This window comes from Penicillium concentricum, assembly GCF_028827145.1.
Source record: "Penicillium concentricum strain IBT 3081 chromosome Unknown utg000001l_segment0_segment0, whole genome shotgun sequence".
Lineage (NCBI taxonomy): Eukaryota > Fungi > Ascomycota > Eurotiomycetes > Eurotiales > Aspergillaceae > Penicillium > Penicillium concentricum.
Genome location: NW_026622754.1, coordinates 8,849,275 through 8,872,954, shown reverse-complemented (window position 1 = coordinate 8,872,954; position 23,680 = coordinate 8,849,275). Strand labels below are relative to the sequence as shown.

The following is a 23,680-nucleotide window of genomic DNA, read 5'->3' as shown; positions in this document are numbered from 1 at the left end:
AGGGCTCATAGCGGCTGGGACATGTTTCCACCCCACAAGCCCACATATCAAATGTCCACCTCTCAAGCCTATAGGAGTCTCTCTACAATGGACTTCCTAATATGGCCGTTAACATGACGCCTAAGATGTCAGAGCGGGGACCATGCGGCCTGATAGCTCTCTATCTTTGTGCCGATTCTCACCTCTCTGATCTTCCACTTTGCTTTTTTCTATGGAAATCTGAACTTCTACAATGGATAAAATACATACTGAGCCAGAAGATAAAATCGCCGTGGTATGTCTACTTTTATTGTATTTTATTTCTGTTCTATTTTTCTAAGGATTAGGATCCAACGACCCATCTCACAACTGTTTACGGCGATGATTGGCAATCGTAAATATTATCTCCCTGTCTATATGAACTATATCTTTCATGAATAACATCTCTCACACAATCTCAGGGAAACCACGTCGATCGGCTCCTCGCTTTATCGGGGGCTAGAGGAGAATGGCCGACGGTATCAAACATTGAGCCACAAAGAATACCTGTACGCATGAATTTCTGATTTTTTGAATCAACCTTGGAAAGGTATTACCTGCTTACTACCTATCAGAATTCCATCGGATGAAAAGCAGTTCGAGACATACGAAGCTGGGTATGCATCCTCTTATATATGATCTTTTCAACTAACTAACTATTGCAGCCACTTGGTAGCCCTCGTTATGGACTCAGACCACGACAACCCCCTTTTCCGGGCGCCTGTTGAAAATCCCAAACATATTCTCGATCTCGGAACAGGTCTGGGTAACTGGGCCATGTATGTAAAAGAAAAACACATATGTTCGCAAAGGATCACCACTCACCCTGTTCTAGCGACGTAGCCGACATGTTCCCAGAAGGTGAGTCCAGAATCCGGACGCAATTCACCCATAGCAGATCAACATATTAACCAACCCCCAGCCAGCGTCCGCGGAGTCGACCTCTTCCCACCACCAGTAACATGGGTCCCCCCAAACTGCATCCTCGAAGTCGACAACATCGCCGAAGAATGGACCTGGAACGAACCCCAAGACCTAATCCACATGCGCATTATGATCGGAGCCTTCGACTACAAAGAATGGGACCGTCTCTACCAGCAATGCTACGAGTAAACCATCCCATCCACCCCACCCTTGGCCCATCCATCTAACCCAGAACCACAGCAACATCCGCCCAGGCGGCTGGATCGAACAACTAGAAGCAAGCCCCTACGTCGAATGCGATGACGACAGTCTACCAGAAGACAACATCCTCCGCAGCTGGGGACCAGCGCTGTCGGCATGCGGCGAGCGTGCGGGCCGCCCGCTTGGAACAATCGATATGATGCAAGACGCCTTCCGCAAGGCCGGGTTCGTGGATATCTGTGAAAAAGAATACAAGTGGCCCCTCGGGCCGTGGGCGCGTGATCAGAAATATAAAGAGGCTGGCACTGTTAACTACCATCATTGGATGTCTGGGATGGAGGGCTGGGCTATGTGGTTGCTTTGTAAATTCGGGGCTCCGGAGCCTTGGACGCAAGAGGAGGTTATTGTTTATGTTGCGAAGCTGAGGAATGAGCTTAAGAATCCTCGCTATCATATTTATGAGCGCGCGTGAGTTTTTCCTTTTTTTTTCTTTGCCCAAGTGTGTGGATTGGGCTGATCTTTTATACAGGAGACGTGTGTGGGCGAGGAAGCCTTTCCCTGAGGAGATCGCAGCGAGAGATCAGGCTCAGGCAACTAATGAGAAGGTTACTATCAAGATTGAGGATTGAAGGTGGTATACTTCAGTTCCGATTGTCAGGATATGGCTCGATTATCCCCTATTTTCCAGGTCAACGAAGATATGAAGGAGGTTTTATTTCGCGGGCATTTGCATCTTGTAGGATGTCTGATATTTGGCGGTTTATTTTGGTATCCAAGCGTTGGATTGGAACCTTGTGCTTTTTTGCACTCTTTCGAGCTGTTTATGACTTTCTACCAATGCATTCAATCTTTCGCTTGACTTACTCTCCTGTATTTCAAAGATGCTGCTAAAGACGTTGGCAGTAAAAGACTAATCATATGTGTGCAGTAGCGAGGTGTGAGGTATCATGGAAGGTAAGAGACAGGGAAAGAGAACCAAAAGAGAGGCAAAAGAAAAAGGCAAAAGCTATGCGCTTGCAACAATAGACAAAACCGCAAGCAGGGTTTGATATAACCAAGCAAAAGAAAAGAACGACCAAGCGCTAGACTATAAATAAAAAGAAACGTAAGATTGATCCCGCATGACCCTAGCGCTCCTGCTCAGTGGGCTGGAAGCGCACGCGATCACTAGGGGGCTGCGGATCACCATTTCCCCGGTGTCTCTCCTGATCCGCGTCATTTGTAGCATAGTCATCAGCAAAAGGATTCCGCACCTGGAATTCCTCAGCGTTGTATTCATATCGGCTCGCAGTCGCAGATCCCGGTGCAGGGTTAGAAGCCGGCACGCGGCTACCAGTCACGGTCGTCGAAGGCAGCTGTGACGGGACAGGAGCAGGGGACTCGGGGCTGCGTGTTGCAGTCCGAACTGGCGCCCCGGCGGGGGGAGAAACATTCGTAACGGCTGGTGCGACAGGCGGTGATGTCGGCGAGGGGCTATTCAAATTAGACGAGCTCGGCGACGAAGATCCTCTGATCTTGCGTGCCTTCAGCATGGCACGCTGCTGCTGCGACAGTGCCACGGAGATTTCGTCGTTCGTCTCGATGAGCGTCAACAGAGTGTCCTCATCCGGAGCCGGGTTTGTCGAGTGAATAAATCCTTGAATACAACGTGTCCCGGACCTGCAGCGGTCAATAAACTCTTTGATGAGATCGTTGTTTTCCAGCTCTGCTGGCGGCGTGGACTGGACGAACTGCGTTAGCAGCTTTGCCGAATTGCGTGCCTCCTCGATGCGCGCAGCTAGTTCTACCGGGTTGGGGAGGGTATTTGCCGGCGCGCGGGACTGGCTATATGGTTGCTGTTGGTGATGCCTGGGCGGGACTTGCGGTGGGACGATGGTATTCATTGGGAAAGGGTCGATCTGGCTAGGTTAGTCTTGGACGGTAGGCGCGCAAAGATATCATATGCTCACCAAACCGCGGAAAGCCTTGATCTTTTCCTTCGACCACATCTGCAGCAGCGGTTTGAGATCTTCGTCCCATGAGCGCTGTTGCTCGAGGAGATCCAGATACTGGCGGAGATAGCTCTGCACATGCCAGTCGCGTCCTGTGCGCAACAGCTCTTTAATGGTCGTCACGAATTTGGCATCGAAGTTGCGGGTAAAGGTGTGACCTGGGTTATCGACCAGGATGCGCATGAGCATGATCGCATTGTATTGGGTCTGGTTCGGGGTGGCGGCGGGATCTGCGAGATACTTGCGAATGCGCAGAGCCGCTTGTTTAGCGGCATTGGGGCTCGACTCGGCACTTTCGACGATTTTGGGGAGGTGGACGAATTCATTTCCTTGCTAGAGTGGTGCAAATGCATTGTCAGTCTTGAAAGGGGGGTTCCTGTCATCTCCGAGGCACATACCGCGTCGCGCGAAGAAGCATTCGCATTTGTATTTGTATTCGATTCGCAGAAGGCAGTCTGAAGGTGTCAGTGTGTCTAGTTCAATCTCTCCAGAGCTAGCACAAACCAATTCTTTCAGGACAATAGCTTCTGGTGAGTCTTCGCGGTGTTCGATACTGTCGCTGGAGCCTATGTTCAGCTACAAGTCAGCGAGGTTGCGGGCCCCGGGGGAGACGTGGAAACGGTGAGACACTAACTTGAGCGCCTGCTCAGAGATCCCAAGAAGCGCTTCATGGTGATCGCACAGTCTGTTATTTTTCAGGGGAAAGAGGGAAAAATAGTTCAAATTGTCAAAGAATAATTCTAGCCGGGGGCCAACTGCCGGCCTAGAACTAGCACTGCAGGGAACTAACAATAAGCGCCCTCGCTAAGGGGTCGAGAAACCAGGACGATATATAAGGTCAATATCCCCAGCGGTCAAAGCCACATTCCACGCACGCAGCCAGGTGTTCTGCATTGCCAAGACGAGGCCATCCAGGCAACAAGATCCAGGGATGTTTTGATTCCTGACTCAGCCACGTGGGGTAGACAGTACCTCATTTCAAGGTGCATTCAACATATATTTAGAAGTACCAAGTACTTCACATTGTCCTCACATTTTCCAAGATTTGGATATCAAACCCATACCCCTCTACTCTGCTTCAACAGCATCTGCCATCTCCCCCAAAGTCTCAAACCGCCAATCAAAGATCAAATCCCCCCGATTCCCCATCAAAGCCCCAGGCCTCTCAATCCAAATCGACTTAATGCCAACCTTCTTCGCAGGTTGATGATCATGAAACTGACTCTGTGCCGTCTGTAGAACCTGTCCAGGCTCAACCCCAAACTCGCGCTTCACGGCACTCAACATGTATCCAAAGTTGCGTGGATCAGGCTTATAACTGCCAATATCCTGCGCGGTAAGAATCATATCAAACGACACGCCCTGCAAGCTACTGGCATTGGACTTGGCGAATGAAGCCCGGTCCACGTTCGACAGCACCACTAGCTTGTAGTGCTTTGATAGTCGGCGCAGGGCATCAACGGTGTCTGGGAAGGCAGGCCAGATTCCAACGGAGTTGCCGAATTGGCGGCTTTCCTCTTCGGTTGGCGGGTCAAGGCCTAGACGCGCGGCGAGGGTGGGGTGGATTGCCGATAGCAGGTCTGAGTATGGAAGGTCCGGGGTTGCGATTTGCTGGGTGCTTTCGAGGTCGTGGTAGGTTTCTAGGAGGTATTCACGGGTGAAATGGGTGGTGCTGTTTGAGAGGATTGGTCCTAGTGCGGTGATGATGCCGCTTTCCCAGTCTATTAGAGTGCCGTAGACATCGAAGCAGAGGAGCCGGTAGTCTGAGAGGTTGGTCATTTTAGATTATCTGGTGAATATATATATATCGAGGGAGTAGATTGGGATGAAGGAATCTCGAAAGTGTATTCTGATCCGGACTACTTATACCCCCGCATTGTAGATCCCTGGCTATATGTGGATGTTCCCCTTGGCATGTCTTATGGTGGAAGTTCCTAGATAAGGATTGTCGGGGACCAGAAGTAGTATAGGCAGGATTTTCTTGTGATTCCATTCCCAATCTTGAAATAATACCCTCATATAAAATGCATACAACATGAGAGGTTAGCCCGTAGTCCAACCTTGATATTGAGGTATCGAGTCATCAAGTCATCGCTACAATCGGACGCATTTAAAACAGAAAAAATGAGATCATATTATATGACCGAAAGATCGGAGCCTCGACAGAGGAGTGCAGCTAGACAAGAAACCGAAAACACTCTCTATCAAAAGAGAAAAACACTCGATAGAGTCACGGAGAAAGAACCACGTTTGTATCATGATTGGATCGGGAAGTACAGAATCCTATTCCCATCACCCTGGGCCATATCGTTTAAACTTTTTATTGGGTTCTCCTCCGAGTGTTGGCGCCATGACCTTAAAATCTTGTATGATCCGGTATCGATTCCGTTCCAACATACACAGCTGATGCAAAGAACTCCGATCCTTCCCGTCCACCGCAAAAATCTTTTCACATTGCGTAACCACACGTCCCCTCACACCTTCTTATGGCGATCCGTTTATGCCTCAATGAGAGCACGGCGGATCTGGATACCACGCTGGCGGGAAGAGAGACGGACCGCCTTGTCGGTGGTAGCCTTCTGGACCTGCTCGTTGGCCTCGGTGAGGATGAGCTCGATGTGGCAGGGGTTGGTCATGTAGGGGTTGATCTGGAAAGAAAAAAAGTCAGCATTTCTTGCAAATACAAACTCATCCGTAAAATCTTAGGAAAAACGTACACGACCGTGAGCACGGTAAGTGCGGCGGCGACCCTTGGGGGCCTGGTTGACCTGGATGCGCTTGATGATCAAGTTGGCGGTGTCGAGACCCTTGCCATCGGCGTTGGCCTCAGCGTTCTTGAGCAGATCAATGATGTGCTCAGCGGACTTGACGGGCCAGCGGGCCTTGGAGACACCGAACTGCTTGCCTAGAAACCAAAAATTGTCAGTCGATGTTCGACTCCGTTCACAAATTTTCATCCAGATCGTAGAATCCACAGCATCGCCAATAAGCCAAGAAATCCATCCTCGCGTTCAATTCATGTTTTCCTCGTCATTCCATTGCATATCTCAGTGGCTGTCGTATAATTGGCGATGCTGTTCGTCCTCCCCACAATCCATTCAAAACTTCAATCCAATCGATCCGAAATTTGCTTCAAAAAAAAAGGAAAAAAGGGCGACTCACCCTGAGCGGTGCGACCGGTGGAGCCAGCGTAACGGCGCATGGGAACGGCCATGGTCTTGGTGGTGACGTTCTCGAGGAAAGAAAGAGCCTTGGACAGCTTCATTCCGTTGACGGCCTGAGCAGTCTCACGGGTGTTCTTGAAGCTGACACGCAGGTAAGAGCCGCACGCGCGGGCGCTCTTTTCCTGCGAGATCTCCTGGGCGGCGTAACGGACCTGTTAAAAGCATCGCTCGTTAGCAATGGGATCGTCGTTGGATGTTGGTGTTGGCAGCGAAAGTCGACCCGGCGATCGGACATTGAATATGTATCACACGGGTGGCATTTCGTAGAGAATGGGATTCCGAATGGTCATTATCGATGACAGGGGCATGCAGCACTCACCATCTTGAAGGAGTTGGCGAGGGGGTGTGATGGTCCTCGGTGATGAGTTGTTGTCGCTTTTCGTCGTCGTCCGGCGCTCGCTTGAGCCACTAGCTTTGGTGCGGTTTTTTCGCTCTTGGCGCTCTGGCCCTAAGCGAGCCCTAACGCTAGCCGGTTTGGGTGGAATCCGCCTTTGAGTTATGTCAGACCTTAGTCATCTGGTTTCTGCCCCACATATCAGGTGTCAACCTTGGAAGTTAAAGTCACAACCAAGGCAAACACTTCCTTTCGAAGCTATAACTAGTTATTACTTGATAATTGATGATTGCACGCAACAAATTTTATTCTTTATATATCTATATCTATTTCTTCTGCTCTGGCACCTGTGTAATAAGCTCACCCTTCTGAACAGCCAACCGCAGGTTATCCAACACCAGAATCTCCATTTCCTTCTGGGTCTCATAAGTTCCAGTACCAATATGCGGCGTCAACATAACATTAGGGTTGCTGACAAGACCGGGCTCAATTTGCGGCTCACACTCATACACATCCAAACCAGCAGAGCGCACCTATAGAACAACCACCAGTCAGCCGGATTGTTCGCATATCCATCATGGAAGGAATGTTCAAGTTTAATGCGCAGTACATACCTTGCCAGAGTCAAGTGCCGCGACCAGCGCCTTCTCATCAATTAGCGCACCACGCGCCGTGTTAACAATCACCACGCCATCCTTCATCTTGGTGAACTCGGTCGCACCAATGATGTGGCGGGTGGATGCGTTCAAGCCCAAGTTCAAGCTGAGCACGTCGGAATTGGCGAGCAACTCGTCAAACGAGACGTATGTCGCGCCGACTTCGAGGTCGGCTGATAGACGGGTCCGGTTGTGGTACTGAATCTTCATTCCGAAGGCTTTGGCGCGGATTGCCATTTCCTGCTCATGGTTAGCTGAGGTCAGGTGTTGTACTACCACTGTGTTACATACCCGTCCGATGCCTCCCATGCCCAGAATTCCGAGGACCTTGCCCTTGGGGTCATGGCCCAGGGTGGTTCTGTACTCCTTTCCTCCTGCGGTGATTGGGCCTTGCCACTTTCCTGTTGTCATGGTATCATGGTCAGTTACTGGCTACCGAGGGGACATTAAGCTGCTCTAATTTAGAGCCACTTACCTTCGCGGAGAGCAGTGATAGGCACATGAGCCTGACGCAGAGCGCCGATCATCAGGAAAATGCCCACGTCAGCTGTCGCATCGTTGACAGCGACCGGGGTGCTGGACACAGCGATGTTCTTCTCCGTGCAGGCGGCGACGTCAATGTTGTCGTATCCCGCGCCGTTGTGACAGATGTACTTGAGAGTTTTAGGCAGGACTTCGAGCATCTCTGCATTGAAAGGACCGGTGTACTATGCGCTGTAAGTATGATAACTCAAAGTGAAGGAGTCACGATGTCTACCTTGGTGGAGTTGTTGGATCGGTAAAGCGCGACTACATCGTCATACTCCCCAGCCTTGCAGTTCGCAATGAACTCTTCTCTGGTTCCGCTGGGGAATTCCTGATTTTGCTTTAGCGGGATTCGATCGCAGCGCAATAGGAATCGCTCACCTTCAATGTCAAAAGAGAGGAGATGCTCTCCCATTCCTTGCGCGCGTGGGTGATCTCTCCAATGAGGAGAGCTGATTGTGTGGCCATGTTTCTGCGAATGTTAGATGCGCCAGATGATGTCAGTGGGGTTGCTCACATTTGCAATGTTCTTTCTATAGTAAATCAAGACAAGACGAAGGGAATGAAGCAATTCAAAAGATTTGAGAATGAAAAGAAAGCAGAAATTACAAGATTCCAGGAAAACAAAAGATTGGAGATTCCGAGATCCCCGCTAACGTACCCCCATGTCATGACGGGGGCTCCTCCGACGTTGTCTTAGATGTAAGATATAGATCGCATGTATATATATACCAACCTTTATATTCCATACTAATACATCCATTTCTACGTTTATCTACTAGTATCTATACTCAACTTCATTTATCTTATTATTTCTTTACTTCTTAACCTCTTAACATTCAAATAATGCAAAAAATCTTCCCCCACGTCGGGTATTGAAATCTCCCCTTTTCATCCAATAACCGACAGCGGAGCACCTCCGGCCCAAGTCCCCCACGACCAAGTGGGGTGTTTGGCCTTTGAGGGGAACGGGAGTTGACTCCAAAGGCCGAAGAAAGTCGGGTTTCGTTATTTTACTTACTTGAATCCTTTTTCTTTCTTTTGAAAAATTACTTGTACATCTACACAAAACACACATCATGGCAAACACAACCACCGCTCTCGTTCTCCACGGCGCCAAAGACCTCCGCCTGGTAAGTAAACCCCAAACCCATACTATATACCCAAACGCTAACCTAACCAGGAACAACGCACCGTCACCGCCCCATCTACATCAGAAGTCCAAGTCGCCATCCGAGCAACAGGAATTTGCGGCTCAGACCTCCACTACTACAGCCACGGCCGCAATGGTGACTTCGTCGTGCGGTCACCAATGTGTCTGGGTCACGAATCCGCCGGCACAGTAACAGCCACCGGCAGTTCCGTCTCAACTCTCAAAGTCGGCGACCGGGTCGCGCTAGAAGTCGGTCTCCCATGTCGCACCTGTGCACTCTGCAAACAAGGCCGCTACAACATCTGCAAAGCCATGCAATTCCGCAGCTCCGCAAAAGGCTTCCCCCACCTCGACGGCACGCTAATGGAACGCACAAACCACCCAGCAGATATGTGTCATGTTCTTCCCGACAGCGTGTCTGATGCAGGTGGTGCGCTCGTCGAGCCGCTCGCTGTCACGCTGCATGCGGTGCGACGCTCACACCCGCCTAGCAAGGAGGAAGTTGCGCAGAACCGCGCTGCTGGGGAGGAGACTGTTGCCCTGGTTTTCGGTGCTGGTGCGATTGGTCTACTGCTTGCCGGAGCGTTGGCTGCTAGTGAGAATTTCTCGGCGATTGTCGTTGCTGATATTGATGCGCGGAGATTGAAGATTGCGGAGGAGATGGGACTTGGTCTTAAGACAGCTCTTATTCCTAGGGCTGATACGCCGCCTCCTGCGAAGGATGCGCCTCATGCTGAGCAGACTGCGTATGCGCTCGAGAATGCGCAGAAGGTTGCTGCTAAGTTGATTGAGGCGGTCGGTGCCAAGGATGGACTCGTTGTTCCTGGATTTAGTCGTGTCTATGACTGCACTGGTGTGCCGGCTTGTGTACAGGCTGGTATCTATGCTAGTGCGCCCGGTGGTGTGCTTGTGCAGATTGGTATGGGCAATCCTATCCAGACGCTGCCTGTTGGTGCGGCGGCGCTGCGCGAGGTGGATATTATTGGTGTGTTCCGTTATGACGGACATGCGTACCCTGCTGCTATTGCGCTGCTGGCCAGTGGAAAGATGAAGAGTGTTGAGGAGAAGGTTGTTACGCATAGGCTTACGTTGGAGGAGGGAGAGCGGGCGTTTACACTTGCTGGAAAGGGTATTGATGAGGAGGGGAACCCTGTTGTGAAGGTTATTATTGAGAACCGACGACGCTCTAATGGTTCTCTGTAATTGTGGTGATGGTGATAATGTTGAATGTTTGAAAATACCCAGATTGTGACAATAGAGCAAAAGGATGGATATATATGTTGGGGAACGAGGATTTACAAAATCGAATCAAAATGATGATAAATTGTAGGCACGCAAGGCCAATCGCTTCGTATACTATTCTTCGTAATATTTCCCGGGTTGCTCATTTCAACCCTCCAGCCAGCAAGAGGCTCTGACCCGTCATGTATCCTGTTTTCACAAGCATAGTCACAACATTGGCCGTTTCCTCAGGAGTCCCGAGGCGACCGAGTGGAATACCGGCTGCTACCTCAGGGATAGCTGCAGCGTTCGGGATCATCCCGGTGTCACCAATCATGGCGGGTGCTACGTCGTTAACACTGATATTGAATTCAGCCAGTCGGGTAGAAAGGTTCTTCATCATGCCTGTCAGACCACCTTTAGAGGCAGCGTAATCTGAAAGAGAGTCAATTGGTATTCCCCTGAAAGAAAAAGAGTTACATACGGCATCCATTAATTCCTCCGCCTTGCGCAGCAATCGAGGACATAAACACAATACGTCCCCAATTCTGGCTCTTCATGCGCTCGACCACCCCCTTGACGAGAATGAATGAAGCGCGCAGGTTGACGGTGAGAGTATAATCGAACTCTTCGAGAGAGCAGTCCCAGATTTGCGGAAACCGCTTCCCGTGCCCAGCGTTCGAGATCAGGATATCAGGTCGGTGGCCGTGCTCGGTGTCGATTTGTTGGAACATCGTCTCGATGTCGTCAGCGGAGCCAACATCCACTTTGTGGATTGAGATACGGAGCTTGTGATCGGCATATTTGCTCTGCAGATCGGTCACCAGGGCGTTCATTGCGGTCAGGTTGGTCGCGTATGTCAGGGCGAGATGAACTCCATGTTGGGCAAGCTGGTGTGCACAGGCAGCACCGATTCTAGAAAATTAACGTCAGTTATTCATTCTTCATTCTCGGTGTTGGGGTAAGATGGATGGGTTTGGGGGATAGCTTACCCTCCTGATGCACCGGTGATAAGCGCAAGTCGGCCCTTGATCTCGTTAAATGACATGATGCGATAGAGTGTATGATATGCAATAAAGTGCAGAAGTAAACACTCAAAGCAGAAAAGAACTGTGTTGCCCTCGGTTACCCCCTCGGGGATATCTCCGATGTCCCCCCCGCACAAAAACCCCCGCATCATTTGCCGTCAGATTGGGGTGTGGGGGTACATTGTCACATGAACATGAAGCCATTTTCCCCTTTAAAAGAGAAGGTTGCTGCTCATATCTCCCATCCAAGCAGATGGTTGCCAGGACTGTGACCGTGGCTCTCCAGATTGGTACATATCGGCTCCATTCTGGAACGCATCCAGCCCCAACAACCCATTTGAAATCTGGTCCCCGGATACATAATCGCCCACGGCCTCCAAATCCAGCCAGGAGAAGTCATTGGCGGGGCTGAATTGCATGTACCCTGGGTCTGCGACCGGATTCGGGAGAGCTGTTTGCAGTGAGAAGTCACTGTTTTGCTGTGTCTCTGCGGAGGTCGATTTGGGCTTCCACAGAAGCTCTAGAAGGCGAGCATAGCGCGCCCCAACGTCGTCGGCGCCGGCGCTTGCTTGCTTCAGAACTTCGGTAGTTCGGCTGACTAGGCCTTGGACCTTTGCTTCTTCTGATGGGACCATCATCCCGAAGGAACGAGCCTAGGGTATTGGTCAGAAGATATGTAGAAGAGGAGGATTGAACAGGGATCTTACCTTGTAAAGGAAAACGGCAGAGTAGATGCCATATCTAAATCGCATGAGCTGTTTCTCTCGACATAACACGCGATGGAAGAAAACTTACAAGTAGAAGCGGAGAGGCATGAAATGGAGATGCTTCTCAGGATCTACCAGATCCACAAGGATTGTCAGGTATGACTTGGCTGCATCAACGGATTCATAAATGAATCGCGAATCCTGCATCGAAGCGACGTTCTTGAACGTCGATCGTAGATGTTCTCGCTGGCCTTGTAAGTCTGTTTTCGGTTTGACTAGCGACTGCGAGATCGCAGCTTGGAACGCAAAAGCAGTGGTATACAGACGCAAGTACTCGTAGGACAATTGCAGTGTTGCTCGCATAGGGGGTGAGCCTATTGATAGGTTAGAACAGCCACATAAGCAAAAAATCGAGTAAAGGGCAACTTACAGTCCAATGACCCCCAAAGTGACTTCCACCGCAGAATCGCCAGACGGAAGTCATCCACATATTTAACGTAGTCTCCCATCAACATCATCTGGTTACTAGTACGCATCCCCGAATACAAAACCTCATGAACATTCCCATAAAGCTGCGTAAGATCCAACATAGCCTGAAAAATCTTCGCATAGTCCTCGTCGCCCTCGTTGACCGGCTGTAGAGACGGAAAGTCCTGACTGACCAGACCAGTCATGGGTCCCGGGCCACGAGACCAGAAAGCACGTCCAATGCGTACAGAAATCAATCGATCAGAGACGTAGCAGCTCGCCCATGCCAGTCGCCGACGAGCCTCACTCTCTTGGTCACCATAAGGATCTCCACGGAAAGAAGTGCGATCCATGCCGATGAAATACCCCGAGCGCAACGCAAGCCCAACATGCATCCACGCAGCGCGGTCTTCCTCTCCACGCCCAACGCGCTCGATGCGAGGTCGCAGTCCCTGTGGTTCCCACTCGGCAAGTAACAGAAGCGCTTCAACCGCTTCAACATCACACTCCGCGCCCGCAGCGATGCCGGAAATCAGCTCGTGCATGTACTTCGAGCAGTACTCGTGGATTTCGGGCTGATCGACCAAATCCTTGGAGGCGATCGTCAGGACCGCTGTGAGCAGGTGCTTTTCATTCGTGGCAAAGGCATCTAGGGCGGTGCGCGTAAAATATTTCCTTGGCACGAGGGGAAGATACTGATGGAAGTTCTCCGCATAGCGGGAGATCAATTGCCACACCGTTTCCGGGTCTAGAGCGCACGACTGAACGAGTCTATATGCCTTGATACCGGTGGTTGGATTACTAAAGTCCGGGACAACGCCGTTGCGTAGGCTATTGTACGTTGGAAATGCTGTTGGCTCCGACCGAACATGGTCGTTGCGGGGTACGGGGATTGTCCCCGTGCCTTCTGTGGCGATGCCGGTCAAGCATTGCCAAGCGTCTGAAGGATTGCGCGGGACAGACGATATTGAGGTATCATCTTCCTCGACGGATGCTGAGGCTGGTGCCGGTGGGTTAGGCGGCAAGAAGACTACCGGCCCAGGATAAGACGCCGATTGCACTCGATGGTTTTCAGAGTTGGTTGGGCTTGATGCATCGGAATCCTTGCTTGGCGAGTGATTCGCGGGTGTAAAGTTTTTGATTTTGTTCTTTCGGATTCGACGACCTCCACGATTTGAGCCACCTAGTATGCATTCGCGGTTTTCGCGTACGCAGCGCTGACATGGTGGTTTGCCTGGGTTGCCGTTGGAGTCTCTGCATGCGATCAGCGCGGAACCAACTATATACAACATACTGCAGATCCGGGGAAAGAAAGCAAGGGAGACTTACAGATCACATCGAGACTTGCGCTGTCTGCAATGCAAGCAAGCTCGAGACACGCGTTTTGCGATATCGCGCCGTGAGGCTTCTGTCGAAGATTCTTCATCCATGGCTATAGGGACATTGAAAAGTACAAAATCAAAGTCCAGTGTCTCCACAAGGAAGTCCTCAGACCCTTACTCATCGTGTCCATTCTGTGGGGAGACGGGGTTGATGCGCTAGCCTTGGTAAACACTTGGGGCTTTTGGGGTTAAAGGATTTGCCTACTTTTTTGCCTCTATATAAAGGGATATTCTTCCTTTTAGAATTGAATCATATTAAAACTTGAATATTTAGTAAAACATTAGTTGATGTCTCTCTTCATACGCTTATTTATTAGTTTCATCTCTTTAAATGTATAGGAAAAAGACTGCCGTCTCAATTGCCGATCGGCTAATGCCCGCGGGTATAGGTATTGCCCCTTCGGACAACCCCCGCGTTCTCCATTTGAGGCTTTTTGGTTATTTGGAGCTCCTCCCTACTTTTTTCTTTTGTTTCTTTTTATTTCAAAGATCTTTGCAGATTCATATATTCATACATTCATAATGGCAGACGTAATGTCCCTCTTCTCCTTAAATGGGAAAACCGCCATCGTTACTGGTGGAACACGAGGCATTGGCCAAGCCATGGCCTTTGCTCTGGCCGAGGCTGGCGCCGATATTATCTTGATTCAGGTGAGTCAGCTGGAAAGAGTTGAAGGACACGTGCTGACATCCCAATAGAGAGACAACACCAACACATCAACCAAGGATGAGATCATTAATCGCCTTGGACGCAAGGCATGGATCCATGTCGCCGAGTTAGGGGACCGGCAAGCCGTCAAAGGCATCATCCCCGCATTGATCAGCCAAGGCCTCAAGCCGGAGATTCTCGTGAACTGCGCAGGGATCCAACGGCGACACCCGGCCGAACAGTTCCCGGACGAGGACTGGGACGAGGTCAGTTAAAAGCCCCATATAAAGACCCCTCATATACTTCCCCTTGAAACACTATAACTCATATGTGGAAATAATGTCTAGGTCCTGGAAATCAACCTATCCTCCGTGTTCATCATGTGCCGAGAATTCGCCGCATACCTACTGGCCCGTGACGCCTCTGAATTCCCCCAGGGTCGTCGTGGCTCCATCATTAATGTTGCCTCTTTGCTCACGTTCCAGGGTGGAATTACGGTCCCCGCCTACGCGGCATCCAAGGGTGGCATTGGGCAGTTGACCAAGGCGCTCTCGAACGACTGGGTTGCCAAGGGAATCAACGTTAATGCGATCGCGCCCGGTTATATTGCTACTGATATGAACACCGCTCTTATCAACGATGCTTCTCGCAACGCTGGTATCATGGCACGTATCCCGGCTGGCCGATGGGGTAACCCTGAAGATTTCAAGGGCGCCGTCGTGTATCTGGCCAGTCAGGCTAGTAGCTATGTGTCTGGTGAGGTTCTTACAGTTGATGGTGGATGGATGGGACGGTAAATATTGAAAATGAATGAATATAGAGTACATTATTGAATAGATTGGACATATAACTACTCCTATAAGTTCGTATAGTAGAGTGGTCAGTGCGCAGTTCCACCCTGAAACTTCAACAAAGCCAATGTCTGACAGTAAGACAAGACTCCATCGGGTGTTCACCGGATGTCCACCGGAAAATTTGAACGTCTGCAATTAATCATGTTTCAGAGTCCGCAGGTTCTCATCCAAAGGCGTCGCGCCGAGAGTCGAACTAGGATCTGCAAGGATCATCAGCAAATCACCACGCCTGTATTAAGGGGCCACTAGTCTTCTTGGAAACGCCGGCGTCTTTAGTGTCACTCAAGAAATCATGCTGATAGGCTCTCGGCCATTTAAACGCCTGGCACACTTGTTAATCAGACCATATACAGGGGTTTTGCAGAAACATGATATGTCCAAGGTGCCTTTGCTCCTTCAAAACTCCGTCTTCAGCCCGAGCTTCTCTCTTCCATTTCCATTCTCTTGGCTTTTAAGACAGTCGGCTGGTATCGATTGAATACATTCTTTTCACGGATTTGCTTGGCTCTATATATTCTGGTCTGGGTCTGCCTCTACATTGTCCGATCCCATTCTTCACAGAAAAACGTGCCATCCCTTGCATTCCAGATACCTTTTGAGAGTCAGCCCTCTACCTTCGATTCTTGGTGACGTGCCAATTTCTCTCGAATTCCAAAGATCAGAGGGTTATTTTGGGTCGCTTTGTTGACTTCAGCCTGGACATTCACATTGAAACAAACCTCATTGTCCTTTGACCTCAAACCAGCCACAATGCTCTCATTATTACACATTGTCTTTGTCTGATACAATCAAAGAGGTCTCTATCTATATCGACTCACTTTCGCCAACCCTGTTCATAACTTATCTCATCTGATACATCCGTCTTCGATTTCGTTTCCCCCGCAAACGCCCACCAGTCGACATCTAAATCTTCGTATTTCGATCTGAGCTGTTGAGCGGCTCCTTGAAACATATTCCAGATTGACATCTCGACCAAGGGGTTGTGCAACGTCGAAAGCACAGCCTTGCATGTTTTCTGTCCAAACCGCAACATCTTTCTTTCTTCAATATCTACGCCTGTTCAATGGCAACAACCCATCCGCATATCGCGGCACGAGGGTACGGGTCGAATGCCACATACATATATGAGTACTCAAGAGGGCTGGGTGGTGTGGATGTCCCTCGCGATGTGATCATTACTCGGATCATCTACATTTCTCTGAGCGCTGTGGCATTCGCATTGTTCTGTGGCCGGGTCGCCCAGATCAGCCATGCCTATCTACGCAGAATCACCGCATCTGGTGCAAACCAGCGGCAGCAGACCTTCTGGGCCCAGGAACAATCATCATGGTGGTCTAACCTCAAGAAACACATCCTGTACGCCCCATTAGGAAAGAAACGACACAACCGAGAACTACAGCTCTCTTCCGCTGTCAATGTCGGCACCTTGCCCTCCCGACTGCAGACCATCCTGGTCACACTATACTTCGCCAGCCAGGTCACATACTGCGTCTACCTGGACTATAGTGTCAACAACAAGGCAGCATTGGTAGCCGAGCTGCGTGGCCGGTCCGGGACGCTGGCCGTCCTCAACATGATCCCGCTCTTCCTCCTCGCTGGCCGAAACAACCCCTTGATCCCTCTACTCCACATCAGTTTCGACACATACAATCTCCTTCACCGCTGGCTGGGACGCATCGTCGTCGTCGAGTCAGTCGTCCACACAGCCGCATGGGCCGTTAACGCCGTCGACGAGGAAGACTTCACCCGCATGCTTGCCCGCCTGTGTGGCACTCCCTTCTTCACCTGGGGCCTGGTAGGCACAGTCGCGATGATGTTCCTCTGCCTACACTCCCCCTCACCCATCCGCCACGCCTTCTACGAGACCTTCCTACACCTGCACCAGCTCGCCGCTGTACTCGCCTTCCTCGGCGTATACATGCACCTACGGATAGACAATCTCCCACAGCAAAGCTGGGCAAGAACGATCGCCGCAATCTGGCTAGGCGACCGACTCGCACGTCTCTTCCGCCTCGTCCACCTCAATATCTCAACCTCCGGCACAACAACAATGGTCGTCCAAGCGCTCCCAGGCGAAGCCTGCCGCGTAACCTTCCACCTCCCTAAACTCGTCCAAATCGAACCAGGCTGCCACGTCTTCGCCTACATCCCCAGTATCTCATGGTGGATGTCTCACCCATTTTCAATAGCCTGGGCCGAACCCAGCACAAACAACACAGCAGCTCTCCTCCCCTCCCCAGCCCCAACCCCAACCAAGGGTACATACACCGACCTAGAAAAACAATCCAACCTCCCCACCAAACCAACCAAACCAACAACCCAAGTCTCCCTGATAATCGGCGCCCAAAAGGGCATGACCCGCCGTCTCTACAACCTCGCCAACGCATCCCCCTCAAAATCCCTCACACTATCAGGTTTCATCGAAGGCCCTTACGGCTCAAACCCAACAAACCCCTCAAGTTACGGCACAACAATCCTCTTCAGCGCCGGCGCAGGAATAACCCACCACCTCCTCCACACCCACGCACTCGTCACACAAGCCGCCCAAAACTCCGCCGCAACTCGAAAAGTCTACCTGATCTGGTCTGTCCGCTCTACAGACCACCTCGCCTGGGTAAGTAGCTATATGGACCAGATCCTGCGATTACCCGGTCGAAGGGACATCCTCGTTGTGAAACTTTTCGTGTCGAAGCCACGTCGAGCAGCGGATATCGTTAGTCCTTCTGCGACGGTGCTTATGCATTCCGGTCGTTGTAGGCCTGATGTTGTTCTTGATGAGATTTTGCCGAGCAGGACCGGGGCGACGCTTGTTAGTGTTTGTGGACCTGGGGCTTTTGCGGATGAGGTTAGGTCTGCGGCCAGGGAGAGGATTGGGAAGGGGGCTGTTGTTGATTTTGTTGAGGAGGCTTTTACGTGGTGATTGTTTTTGCTTTTTACTCCCTAAGGGGTTTCTTTTCTTGTTTTTTTTGTTCAATGTAATCTTTTTTCTCGGTGCTTTTTTCTGTGCTTTGCGGTTAGCGGGCGCATAGGACGTTGGTTAATGTTTAACTGTATACATATCATCATAACTTGATTCTCCATACTTTTCCTGCATAGATGATAATCTCTTATTGAATACCTTAGAAGGGGATTTACTGTCTTGTCCATTTAGTCTGCACGAGATATTTGAATAAGAAAGGTAATATGTAATTGAACAAAAGGCTCTATGCTAATGTATGTATTATCTAGGACATCCCCATCCGCTAGACCAGGTGTAATATGTAAACAAGAAAATGTGCAACGAGAAGAGTGGAGGGATTAGAGATGGCGGTCTAGTGTAGTCTTTTGACAGTAGCGCTCGGAATCCTGTTCAGTTGAGCGGAGGGGAAAAGAGAAAAAAGAAAGAAAAAAGAGCAGAGAGGGTATGTATCAATCAAGCAGTCTTAGTCTTCTTGCTGCGTGCTGCCTTGGGCACACGAGCAAGCCAGTAGATACCAACAGCGGCACAAATGTTGAAGATGATAAACACCCACATGAGGCCGAAGTTGCGCCACGCATCGCTGTAGGAACTGCTCACGCTCAGGAGGAAAGTATCAGTGTTGTCGACGGTGCAGAAAGAGCATTTGCTAGTGGCGTTGGGGTCTATGAGGTAACCCCCACGTCCAGGCTGAGTGTCTGTTCCTGTTCCGATGATGAAATCATGCATGTATTCGCCACAGGTCTTGCCTTGGGTAGGCTTGAAGTGAAGCAACTCGACGTCCTCGCAAATGACCTTTGAGCCGGCTGTGCCGGTAGACAGCATTGCAGAGACTAGGTAGGTGAATGGCGAGACGCGGTACATGAAGATCCAGAAGCGGGGCATATCACCAGGAGTGGCGAGGACACCACAGAAGATCAGACAAAGGGAGAAGAGCAGGTTAGCGATATTGCCTCCTGTTTCTGCGAGCTCGATGCCAGCAATCATCATGTGGGCGAAGGTGGAGGTGAAGAGCATGAAGGTCAAGACGAGGAGCCACATCAGGGCGCCGCGCTCGTGGAGGTCATCACCGGCGTTGCGTTCAAGTCCGATGGGGTAGTACCAACAAACGAAAATGAGGACGGACATGAGGGCATTCCAGGGGAGTTCCACGATGATGTTCGCGGCCATGAAGGCTTGCCAAGAGTATGACTTTGAGGGGCGTTCGCGGACTTCGTAGAGGGAGCGCTGGGTGACGAAGTGCGGCATTATTTGTTGTACCAAGTTACCAAAGACTGTCATCAACATGAAGACACTGAACATCTGGTTCTGAAGTCCTTGCATACTGTTCTGAGCGTGGAAGAAAGAGAAACCGACGTAGAGCGCGGTGAGTGTGCAGAGCGCCATCTTGGAGTAGATGTAGACTGGAGTTCGCCAGTACTGGCTGAACACACGGATGAGACATTCCCAGAGTTGGACGGTGAACGGTGCGGCGAACTCGTTGAAGCCGGTTGGGTCGTTATCGTTTGTGGCAACGGGCTTCAGAGAGAGGTTGGACTTGAGCTCGGCGAGGTGGTTGTGGACTTCCACGCGCTCAGGGCTATCGCGCCATACAGCAGGCCAGTCGATCTCACTGTGGGTTCCAGGGGCAGCTCCAATTACCTCAAGCATCCACTCGGCAGGGTTAGCATCGGGAGACAGCTTAGGTGCACCGTTTCGTTCAAAGTAGTCAGAAAGCGTAGAGGACTTTTCACCGATTTCTCCGAAATAGACGGTCCTACCACCCCTAGCGAGGAACAGCAGACGATCGAATCGCTGGAAGAGCATGGCAGAGGGCTGGTGAATAGTACATAGAATGGCCTGGCCGTGCTTGGTCAAGGTATCAATGAGATCCAAGATAGACCAAGATGTCTGGCTGTCAAGACCGGAAGTGGGCTCGTCCAGGAACAGAAGCAGCTGCGGCTTGGCAGCTAGCTCGACACCAATAGTAAGACGCTTACGCTGTTCGACATTGAGACCTTCACCGGGAACACCGACGACGGCATCCGCATAGTGTTCCATTCCAAGAAGTTTGATCACTTCCTCGACATAGTCGAGTTTCTCCTGGTGTGGAACGTGACGCGGTTGACGGAGAACAGCACTAAAGCGCAGAGCCTCGCGGACGGTGGTAGTGTGGAGATGCAGATCCTGTTGTTGGACGTAGCCAGTCTTTCGCTGGAAAGACTGGTCGCGAGGACGGCCATCAACCAACATTTCACCAGACACAACACCCATTGTCACACGTGTGGCAAGGACATCCAAAAGAGTGGTTTTACCGGCTCCAGAAACTCCCATAAGAGCAGTGCAGGTACCAGGTTTAACCCAGCCGTCAACGTGGTCGAGAATGCGACGTTCCTCTTTCTTGATGTGGATATCGTAACACACGTCTTGCCATTGGAAGATAGCGGTCTGTCTCTGGATTGCGGCAGTGGTTTCTTCGCCATTGGAGCTAGCGCCATCCTTCTTCTCGGCAGCGGACACGGCGTGAGTCTGCTCGATGTCATCCTCGGAGTTGCTGGAGTGCTTGGGGGCGTGGCCGCGACGGAAAAGCAGAACCTCACCCTTAGACTTCGACTCGGAGATGTACTCGGTGCCGATGAGGTAGGTGGCCATGAAGAAGATCATGAACCCAATCATGATTCCTAGGTTCCTCCACTTGTGGCTGTTGGAGTACTCGAAGCTTGCAGTGTAGTAGGCCTCACCGGTAATATAGTTCTGGCCAGCGACGGCTCCTTTCGCCGAGCAGATCTTGCTGAAACGGTCGACACCCACGTAGGATTCTCCCGCCGGGATGAAAGACTTCTCCAAACAGGGGAACTGGCGACCGTGGAACTCGTTGACGATCAAGCTCTCGAAGCCATAAGCAATCGGGTCAATGTAGTTCATCCAGCGAGACCAACCGAGCATGTTGCGGGTTGGGATAGTGAAACCAGTGTAGATGACCAGACCGAGAATGAGGATAGCGGCGGGCACCAGAGCCTGAGACAGAGTACGCGAGTACGAGGCGATAGTACGGAAAACCATAGACATGGTCATGGTAGTCATGAAAGAGAAGAGTATGAAAGTGAAGAAGGCGCCGCCGGTTTGGCGAAGACCAGTCATGAAGTAGAGTGTGATGTTGAAAGTGATGGCGTTGGTGATCTTATACGGCATGTCGCACAGCATTGACGAGATCGCTTCGGCAAACGGATGATACATGGCATAGCGAGCTTGCTTTTCGACAATAGGACGTTGCGCATAAAGAGTCAGAATCTCCAGGGCACTGGAGAAGGCGTTGAGGAGAACAGAGAAGAAGAGAAGGGCACCACGAGAGTAGAAACTGGTCACGTCGTCTTTCAACTGGAAGAAAACCGAACCGATAATCAATGCCATGATCGTGTTTCCAATCAAGGCGGACACACTCAAACTGGAGTCGCCCTTCAAACGCTGGAAACCACGTGTGACACAGAGTTGGACCTGCTCGGTGACAGATAGGGTATATGGAGACTTGACACGCTGACCCTTGGACTGCATAGCCTTACGAGACTCGACGAACTTATCGAGGGACTCACCACCAATAGGGTACTGTTCATCGTAGTCGACGATCTCTTTCTGAAGCTCCTTGTACGCAGCACTGTTTTTCCAAGCAACGGCGAACTCATCGGGGGTACGGGGAGCAATACTCTCAAAGCCAGCCTTAACAATTCGCTCGGCGGGGCTCGTAAGAGAGGTTAAGAAATCGGCGGTAGTCTGGCGCTCGGGACAATGGAAGCCCATGTTGGTGAAAAATTCCTTGGCTTCGGTGGTGCGACCGAAATAGATCTGTCGGCCCTCGTACAGCACGGTCACTTTGTCGAAGACATCGTAAGCACTCTGGGATGCCTGGTAGATAGCAACCGCACAGGTGGTACCAGAGTACTTGGACATCAGACCCAATGTCTTACAGAACTCCAGGGCATTGGCACTATCCAAACCACGGGTACTGTTATCCCAACATTGGAGAGGGCTGCCGCAAAGGGTGGCCTCGGCGATACTGACACGCTTCCGCTCACCACCGGAGACACCACGGATGAAATCGTTACCAACCTGAGTGTTGATAGTGTGCGTAAGACCCAGCATAGCCATGACGACATCACGCATGTGCTCTGCGTACTGATCGCGAGTGACGCCCGGCAAGCGGTTGCGCGGGGCACGAGCCATAGCAGCAAACTTCAAGGTATCTCCCACAGAAAGCTGAGGGAAATGCACATCGGTCTCGGCAGTGTAGATGGCCTCACCACGGAACTCGTGGCGCATCTGCTTATCGGAGATACCTTGATAGTTCATGTGAGACTTGGCATCCTTGAAGATACCGTTCATCTCTCCTGCAATGGTCTTCAAGAAAGTCGAACAGCCAGATCCAGGACGGCCGAGGACGACCAGCATCTCGCCGCTCTTAATGAGACCATCGAAGTTGTCGAGAATCTGGATCTTCTGCTTGCCAGTGCCGGCGATCTTGCGGAACAAGGCACCAATTTCGAGAACGGAGTTGGCCACATCCTTTTGGTAATCGGTGGGACTGCCAAATCCGTGCACGCTGAGGTTTTTGAAGGACAGACCGGCCTGACGCTTCGGGTATCGTTCTGGGTCGCGGGATTGGATAGCAAGCAGGTTCTTCATCCAATCTCTAGCCTTGAAGTTTTCACTGCTAGGGTTGAGAGTTGAGTCCTCGTGAGTTTCAATGAAGGGATTCTCTGCATTTTGAGTTGAGACCGAGAAGCGTGTTGACTGGCGGGTGAGTTGCCGGGCCAGGCGGGTGACCTCGACCTCACTGTATTCCTCGTTGCCAACCTCGCTCTTCTCATTGGCGGTGTCATCGGTGCTCACGCTGGCCGTGGGATCATGGCGGCGAGCTTCCATGTGGGCGACATGGGATTCCTGCACGTCTTGAGTGCCGGTGATGTTGGAGTTAAATGTCCCTAGGAGCGACATGATGACCTTCCAACAAGGTCACTGTCTGATTGATAGGGGGGATGGGACTAATTAAGTGGGGGGGGTAATATCCCTATAAAAGATGAATAGAAGAAATGATCACCATCAAATGGGATGTAAGGATTGTAAAGGTATTAGGGATTAGAAGGAATGAAGGATTTTTGAATTAAGTATACAAGGAAGAAAAAGGGTTAAGGATCTTTAGTTCCCGACTCGGAAAGCGTGTGTATCCTTTGCCCGAGAAAAATAAAAAAGCGGGGAGTCCCGTTGAAACAAACACGGGGCGGAGCTGTAAGTTTCCGATGGGAATTTTCGTGTTTTGGAGTTTTTTTTCCTTCATCTAGCCCTTTGAGTGGCTTGCCAAGAAAACATCAGCACGGCTATTTCTCTATATTAGGGTAACAATGGCCTTGGATTTTTT

The 23,680-nt window shown here is 50.8% G+C and overlaps 11 protein-coding genes across 11 annotated transcripts; 4 read left to right on the top strand and 7 right to left on the bottom strand.

Annotated features, from left to right (window-relative positions):
- Nucleotides 1-232: 232 nt before the first annotated feature.
- Nucleotides 233-1,772, top strand: N7517_003428 (class I SAM-dependent methyltransferase; the record flags this gene model as incomplete). The annotated part of the gene is made up of 9 exons (XM_056721158.1): nucleotides 233-274; nucleotides 327-373; nucleotides 441-527; nucleotides 594-635; nucleotides 684-797; nucleotides 854-879; nucleotides 941-1,127; nucleotides 1,183-1,611; nucleotides 1,673-1,772. The coding sequence occupies 9 exons, from the start codon at nucleotides 233-235 to the stop codon at nucleotides 1,770-1,772; spliced, it is 1,074 nt and encodes a 357-aa protein (XP_056585293.1).
- A 498-nt stretch (nucleotides 1,773-2,270) lies between these two features.
- Nucleotides 2,271-3,805, bottom strand: N7517_003427 (GAT domain-containing protein; the record flags this gene model as incomplete). Its single annotated transcript, XM_056721157.1, has 5 exons — nucleotides 2,271-3,041; nucleotides 3,093-3,467; nucleotides 3,533-3,589; nucleotides 3,639-3,700; nucleotides 3,769-3,805. The coding sequence occupies 5 exons, from the start codon at nucleotides 3,803-3,805 to the stop codon at nucleotides 2,271-2,273; spliced, it is 1,302 nt and encodes a 433-aa protein (XP_056585292.1).
- Nucleotides 3,806-4,202: 397 nt separating this feature from the next.
- On the bottom strand, nucleotides 4,203-4,913 carry N7517_003426 (putative haloalkanoic acid dehalogenase; the record flags this gene model as incomplete). Its single annotated transcript, XM_056721156.1, has 1 exon — nucleotides 4,203-4,913. One exon carries the CDS (start codon nucleotides 4,911-4,913, stop codon nucleotides 4,203-4,205), a length of 711 nt encoding a protein of 236 aa, XP_056585291.1.
- A 719-nt stretch (nucleotides 4,914-5,632) lies between these two features.
- On the bottom strand, nucleotides 5,633-6,680 carry rpl17 (60S ribosomal protein uL22; the record flags this gene model as incomplete). The annotated part of the gene is made up of 4 exons (XM_056721155.1): nucleotides 5,633-5,782; nucleotides 5,852-6,039; nucleotides 6,297-6,510; nucleotides 6,678-6,680. 4 exons carry the CDS (start codon nucleotides 6,678-6,680, stop codon nucleotides 5,633-5,635), a joined length of 555 nt encoding a protein of 184 aa, XP_056585290.1.
- Nucleotides 6,681-7,018: 338 nt separating this feature from the next.
- Nucleotides 7,019-8,341, bottom strand: N7517_003424 (D-mandelate dehydrogenase-like dehydrogenase; the record flags this gene model as incomplete). Its single annotated transcript, XM_056721154.1, has 5 exons — nucleotides 7,019-7,225; nucleotides 7,307-7,588; nucleotides 7,640-7,749; nucleotides 7,824-8,055; nucleotides 8,255-8,341. The coding sequence occupies 5 exons, from the start codon at nucleotides 8,339-8,341 to the stop codon at nucleotides 7,019-7,021; spliced, it is 918 nt and encodes a 305-aa protein (XP_056585289.1).
- Nucleotides 8,342-8,952: 611 nt separating this feature from the next.
- N7517_003423 (NAD(P)-dependent alcohol dehydrogenase) lies at nucleotides 8,953-10,229 on the top strand (the record flags this gene model as incomplete). The annotated part of the gene is made up of 2 exons (XM_056721153.1): nucleotides 8,953-9,006; nucleotides 9,057-10,229. The coding sequence occupies 2 exons, from the start codon at nucleotides 8,953-8,955 to the stop codon at nucleotides 10,227-10,229; spliced, it is 1,227 nt and encodes a 408-aa protein (XP_056585288.1).
- A 181-nt stretch (nucleotides 10,230-10,410) lies between these two features.
- On the bottom strand, nucleotides 10,411-11,295 carry N7517_003422 (SDR family NAD(P)-dependent oxidoreductase; the record flags this gene model as incomplete). The annotated part of the gene is made up of 3 exons (XM_056721152.1): nucleotides 10,411-10,682; nucleotides 10,732-11,162; nucleotides 11,240-11,295. 3 exons carry the CDS (start codon nucleotides 11,293-11,295, stop codon nucleotides 10,411-10,413), a joined length of 759 nt encoding a protein of 252 aa, XP_056585287.1.
- A 192-nt stretch (nucleotides 11,296-11,487) lies between these two features.
- Nucleotides 11,488-13,880, bottom strand: N7517_003421 (Transcription factor; the record flags this gene model as incomplete). The annotated part of the gene is made up of 5 exons (XM_056721151.1): nucleotides 11,488-11,928; nucleotides 11,983-12,016; nucleotides 12,071-12,356; nucleotides 12,413-13,704; nucleotides 13,780-13,880. The coding sequence occupies 5 exons, from the start codon at nucleotides 13,878-13,880 to the stop codon at nucleotides 11,488-11,490; spliced, it is 2,154 nt and encodes a 717-aa protein (XP_056585286.1).
- Nucleotides 13,881-14,354: 474 nt separating this feature from the next.
- N7517_003420 (putative 2-deoxy-D-gluconate 3-dehydrogenase) lies at nucleotides 14,355-15,278 on the top strand (the record flags this gene model as incomplete). The annotated part of the gene is made up of 3 exons (XM_056721150.1): nucleotides 14,355-14,483; nucleotides 14,532-14,747; nucleotides 14,829-15,278. 3 exons carry the CDS (start codon nucleotides 14,355-14,357, stop codon nucleotides 15,276-15,278), a joined length of 795 nt encoding a protein of 264 aa, XP_056585285.1.
- Nucleotides 15,279-16,398: 1,120 nt separating this feature from the next.
- N7517_003419 (ferric reductase family protein) lies at nucleotides 16,399-18,255 on the top strand (the record flags this gene model as incomplete). The annotated part of the gene is made up of 1 exon (XM_056721149.1): nucleotides 16,399-18,255. One exon carries the CDS (start codon nucleotides 16,399-16,401, stop codon nucleotides 18,253-18,255), a length of 1,857 nt encoding a protein of 618 aa, XP_056585284.1.
- Nucleotides 18,256-18,632: 377 nt separating this feature from the next.
- On the bottom strand, nucleotides 18,633-23,259 carry N7517_003418 (CDR ABC transporter; the record flags this gene model as incomplete). The annotated part of the gene is made up of 2 exons (XM_056721148.1): nucleotides 18,633-18,680; nucleotides 22,813-23,259. The coding sequence occupies 2 exons, from the start codon at nucleotides 23,257-23,259 to the stop codon at nucleotides 18,633-18,635; spliced, it is 495 nt and encodes a 164-aa protein (XP_056585283.1).
- Between the last annotated feature and the right edge of the window lie 421 nt (nucleotides 23,260-23,680).